Here is a 6,265-nt window from a genome sequence, read left to right as displayed (position 1 = left end):
CCGGAGATCCGATGGGTCTTTAGAGACAAACGGAGGATCATAGAAAGTCCGGGTGTCTCTCTCACGAACATGCCGAAACGCTACGGGACGGGGCGATTCACATCGCGTGATGGATGGTACTCGCGGTATCTTGTATCGCGGTATATCGTCGCCACCGCTCTTGCTTATTAAACTCTTCGGTATTTCTCGTGGATGGGTAACGAGAGAGGCAGCGTCGTCGCCGCTCGTGCGAGAAGAAAGACGCGGGGAGAGAACGATCGGGGAGAAAGATCGATGCCTCGTGTTCACCTCGTGGGACCGAAACTTTTAATAAGTGTCATCTTTTGCTACCGAGGTAGTCGACAATCGCCTCATTATAAATCGCTACCGTACGTCCTTTAAGCGCGCCCGAAAAATTATCTGATTCGCTTAAACGACCGGACGGCCGGCTACCCGTACGCGTCATTCGATTTTCAATCCTTCGCCGCCAAGTTAGAATCTTAAAAATACACTTCTTGCCTGTGTATTAATTTCGTATTTCCTCCGCGTCATTCCAACGTTTGTAGATTCGCTGCCATGGTCTTTCTTTTTCGTCCACCGTATAAGTTCTTTCTGTCAAATTAAAAAATCGGACAGGAACAAGTCTGCAAGTGTTTCGCGATAAAATTGTCATGATCGCGCGATAATTCGAAGTATTTTCGTATTTGTGTATGGCAGGTGGTAGCGATTATTACGCTCGACTATGAGCAACAAAATATATCCTCGGGAGAAAAGCGCCTTCGATCTTATAGTTCTCCGCGGACACGCGGTACGAAACGGATGATTGCGCGCCGCGAACGCAACAGATCGCTACGTTATTATTTTCGCCAGTTATCGAATTAGATGTTGGCTTAACGGGTACGTATATAGCGTAGTCCCCGCATACCCGTCTCATAGGCGTACATATACGCGCGGCTCGCCGTCGACTTCTAATTCGCTCGTGTATCTCTCTCCGTCGTTATATGCGCAAAATTATATGAACCAAAAACAATCGGATATTTTGACCAGCTTATAGGAACTCTAATTTTGACCATCTAAGATAAGAATTTCGACCGCGTTGAGAATCGCAATCGTGCGAGGTCTAATTCACGAAGCAATATGTTAAAGCTAGGATATAATTATGACACCGTGTTAATTACGCTTTAATGTGCGTGTAAAAGAAATAAAAAATTATATAAATTGTGCGTCGTGCATGTACTCCAATATACTAAAATTGTCTCTAAATGCAGGTAAATAATCGCAAATTCGCGAGACTATGAAACACCTATCCTCCAGCAAAGCCTTCCCTCGTTCAATGTAAAATGTGAAAATAAGAAAAATCCGATCAATCCAGGCAATCGTCGTTAAACATTCAAACGATATACAAAGAATCGAATAAGACAAATGCGAAATCATCGTTTGAATACGATCAAAAAAATGGTTAGCATCATCGGTGGCGAGGCGAAATCATCGCATCGGCCGGGCGAATGAAGGCAAAACGCTTCCTTCGCCGGAAGGAAAAGCGGCGGCAGAGTCGAGTCCGGTTTCTAATGATCGTCGTCATGTCGATCGTGCTTTATGTCGCCCCTTTTGCATAAACGCGCTCAATTTAGCTCGGACAAGGCTGTAAATTATGCCGATTCAGGAACGTAGCGAAGATGACGCCCATGGGCCCTCTCTCACTCTCTTCCTCTCTTTCTCTGTCTCTCACCTTCCTCGCGTATGTACGTTCCCCTCTCCCCTAACGTTTCAGCCCTCCGCGTCTCGATTTCTCTCCTCTTTCGCCTTGCCACGAAGAGGAGGCATCCCCCGAGATTACGGCTCCACTCGTTACTACCTACAACGTACTTACGTTACTTTTAGAACTGCTTATTACTGTGATTACCGGCGCATAATGCGCCGACCGAGCCGTTCTACAATTTATTATTGAATTGCTATAATACGGACTGACCGGCATTGCCCGGCGTGCTGACATCGTTATATACACGTTGTTGTGGAAAACGCGTAACGCGAATCAAGTTTCCCTATACGCGTGAACAATTCACGACGACAATTCTATATTCATCGCGAGTTGATATCGTGATCCAATATTATTCAAGACGTTTCGCGTTCTTAAACGAAATTGGCCAACGATTTAGGAGACAATCCGACTTGCTTTTAATGTTAAACATCGTTGTAGTTAATTATTAAATTACGAATTAATTGAAATTTGCTTGAAATTGAATAAAAGATAAAAAAGTTTGGCTACTTCACTTATAAAACTTAATTCGTAAAACTTAATTCTTCATATCGAGTGTAATTCTAAAATTATTTTAACATTGATTTCAAATTTATAAAATAATATATCATTAAAAATTAACGTTAACAATGAGACCATATGCTAAATATTTTATACAATATATTATATCAATATTTTAAAGAAGGAATTTATTCTATAAATGCGCAAAGAAGCATAGATGAAGTATGTAATATATTTTTTTTTTTTTGAACGAAATTTCTCAATAGGATATTTCAATATCATTCTCAACGCGCATCTTATATAGGTACACGATTGTGTTTTACGCACTTCTCATTTTCAATCAAAAAAAATCTCAGCCATCTACTTGCTTTTTTTATCATATATTATTTATTTATTTTATATATTATTTATTATATATTGTAGTATTCGCTTAGTTTCTCTTTAATCGGAAATAGCATCGGAAAAAGTCTTTATATATTCAATATTTTATAGAACATTTAACGAAACGTTCTTTACCCCGTGTATATAGCCGACAGAATGTTCCGAGGAATTTTTCCTCTTCCGACGACATGAAATGCGGAAGAGGATGCCTAAGGCGTGGACTCCAGTGAACCACACGCGTGTATATACACACGGAGAAACACATGCCCGCACACATGCATACCCAGATGCTTGAACGCACCGGACAAAATGACCGGTCTGCCTGTCTATCCGCCTATTTCGATGCTATTCATTGTTACTTTCATGCGTGATTGGCCGCACTCAGGTGGTTACACAAAATAACACATCCAAATCGAACACCGTAAGTCATCGCGCGCGAGGAAGCAGGCTTGATTTCTCAAGTCGCGCTGTATTGCATTTTCTTGCAAAGTGCACGTTGCGGTACACACGAGAACAATCATTCGAACAGTAACACAAAAATCCGTGGGAAATATAAGACATTTAAAGAATGTTTAAAGAGATTAATGATTTCGATAAACTTTCTCAAACAGAAACTAGGCGTTTATAAGCGAATTTAAAATTTAAATATTTACCCAGACAGCACGTATGTCTAAAATACGTCGTAAAGACATCTTTTAGACATCTTTTGACACACATGTCTAAAAGACGTACATCTTTATAACATCTTTTAGACATCTTTTAAACATGTGTGCTATCTGGGTACCAAATTGTTATAACTGTCAATTATGATTGATGAATCTTACACAAACGTAAGAAAACATATTTCTTTTTTAATTACAATTTTAGGAAAATTGTCGCTAAAAAGATATACAGATTACGATAAAAATAATTTGAAATCTTGCTAACTTTAAATAATAGATAATAAAACAGAAAATTTAACTTTAAATAAAAGGACCCCGCAACGGTCATGGGGGGTTTTGGCTCCCAGTTAAATTTAACAATAATATAGGATAATGTAGTTCATAACATGCTGATAAAAAGTGTCCATAGGCACCAAGCCCAAAAATAGACAGTTTCCGAGATATAAGGCATTAGAGAGTGGAAAAATGAGCTAGGGTTTCAGGTTTCAGCTAATGGCAGTTTGCAACAGGCTGAATGCCATGCTTTCACTAAAACATTTACTTGATTGCTGGATGAATTATACTTATGCACAGTATGCGTGTTCACATAGTCAAGTCAATGATCAAACCATACGTAATATGTCATTGCATCGAATGACATGTATGCAACATATATAGCAAGCAAGAATCATTTACTTATTTAATGTTAATCTTTGCAATGTATGAAAAGTACAATAATAACTGTAATTCACAAGTCGGTTTAGTAGTATTATATTGTACTTTTCATACATTGCAAAAGTTAACATTAAATAAGTAAATGATTCTTGCTTGCTATATATGTTGCATACATGTCATTCGATGCAATGACATTATATTACGTATGGTTTGATTATTGACTTAACTATGTGAACACGCATACTGTGCATAAGTATAATTCATCCAGCAATCAAGTAAATGTTTTAGTGAAAGCATGGCATTCCGCCAGTTGCAAACTGCCATTAGCTGAAACTTGAAATTCTCATTTTTCCACTCTTTAATGCCTTTTATCTCGGAAACTGTCCATTTTTGGGCTTGGTGCCTATGGACACTTTTTATCAGCATGTTATGAACTACATTATCCTATATTATTGTTAAATTTGACTGGGAGCCAAAACCCCCCATGACCGTTGCGGGGTCCTTTAGCTTTAAATAATTAAATATTTGAAAATTATAATTATTGCATATACAAACTAATGTATTATATATGCAGTTGTTTTGTGCAACCAGAAAAGATACCTATGATCAGTTTATACGATAAACTTGTTTCGGTTATATTTCTCATGTATATTTCTCCATTTCCTTATTTTTTTTTAATTTAAATATTTTGAATATACATATAGTAAATATGAAAAAGTGCAGCTATAGATGTAGCGAACAGATCTCGTATGCACCCATTAGGTGCATCAAGTATTACATTCGATTGGCCTTTACTTTTAGATCCAACCAATTACATCCAACTACTGCCTACTGGATGCATCTGATGAATACAGCGTTACCTAAAAACACATGGTATATCATAACCTCCAAATCAGCACGCATTACTGTTGTTAAACACGCTACTCGAGGAAGAAAGTTACAGAAAGTTCTCATAAACAATCGACGAGGAATACAAGTTTGAGTGACAAAAATGTTGCGAAGACAAGCGCGATTACGTCGAGAGTACCTCTACAGAAAATCCGTGCAAGAAAAGGTGCAAGGTATCCAAGAGAAGAAGGACAAGCTGAAGCACAGCTTGGAGGAAAATGTCCCGATCCACCCGGACCTGAGGAAAAGCGCGTTGCACGTGCAGAGGAAGATCGAATGGGAGGACGCCGGGCCGGAGATGGCGATGGCCATGGGCACGGAGATGGGCGGTGCCGTGGTCAACCACGAGGACGACGAGTATCGCTGGGCCGGCGTGGAGGACCCGAAGATCGTCATCACGACGTCGCGCGACCCGAGCTCCCGGCTGAAGATGTTCGTGAAGGAGCTGCGTCTGATATTCCCGAACTCGCAGCGGATGAATCGCGGTAACTACGAGATGAAGCAGTTGATCCACGCCTGCCGAGCCAACGACGTCACAGACTTCATCATCGTGCACGAGCATCGTGGCGTCCCCGACGCCCTGGTGATATGTCATCTGCCCTACGGACCAACGGCCTACTTTACATTATCCGGTGTCGTAATGCGACACGATATACCTGACATTGGCACAATGTCGGAGCAATATCCACATTTAATCTTTCATAATTTCAAGACGAAATTAGGAGAGAGAACAATGAACATATTGAAGTACCTGTTTCCCGTGCCAAAAGAGGATAGCAAGAGGGTGATTAGTTTTGCCAATCACGACGACTTCATATCCTTCCGGCATCACGTGTACAAGAAGGCTCAAGGAAAGGAGATCGAATTGACAGAGGTTGGACCACGCTTTCAAATGAAGTTATACGAGATCAAATTAGGAACTCTGGATGCTGAATCAGCCGCTGACACGGAATGGGCCTTGAGGCCTTATATGAATACAACTCATAAGAGGAGATTTCTGTCTGACGATGATGGGTGGCAGCAAGAAGACAATATTTAATTTAATTTAATTCTGATATGCCTATATGTTTGTATATATATCAATCGTTTAATTTTGATAAATTTTCTAAAGCCACATTAATATCTCTAAATTAATACATTCCTGTCTGTACATATGATATTATGTATGCATATATAAAATGTATATAATGTGCATCAAGTATTCCTTGAAAGAGTGTAGAAAATAATAGGCAATATATAAAATTATAGATGATTAAAATTACTATTTCAGTATCATTTGATAAGCAATGATATTAATAAGTTATACTATGGTTCTCTTTCTATATATGTGTATATGAGAAAATTAATAAAATTGCTTTTGAAATTTCAAGTTCTAGGAGTAATAAGCTAATTTTGAAAGTATAATACATGTATAATATATAATGTAATTATTGAAAGTATAATA

At 38.9% G+C, this 6,265-nt stretch overlaps 1 protein-coding gene across 1 annotated transcript; it reads left to right on the top strand.

The window, feature by feature from the left end:
- Positions 1-4,795: 4,795 nt before the first annotated feature.
- LOC139816102 (U3 small nucleolar ribonucleoprotein protein IMP4) lies at positions 4,796-5,937 on the top strand. The gene has a single exon (XM_071783445.1). It carries the CDS (start codon positions 4,925-4,927, stop codon positions 5,858-5,860), a length of 936 nt encoding a protein of 311 aa, XP_071639546.1. The 5' UTR covers positions 4,796-4,924; the 3' UTR covers positions 5,861-5,937.
- Positions 5,938-6,265: the final 328 nt, after the last annotated feature.

The sequence above is a fragment of the Temnothorax longispinosus genome, chromosome 7 (genome assembly GCF_030848805.1).
Source record: "Temnothorax longispinosus isolate EJ_2023e chromosome 7, Tlon_JGU_v1, whole genome shotgun sequence".
NCBI lineage: Eukaryota > Metazoa > Arthropoda > Insecta > Hymenoptera > Formicidae > Temnothorax > Temnothorax longispinosus.
The sequence above is the reverse complement of the archived record's forward strand: the minus strand, read 5'-3'. Positions and strand labels throughout refer to the sequence as shown.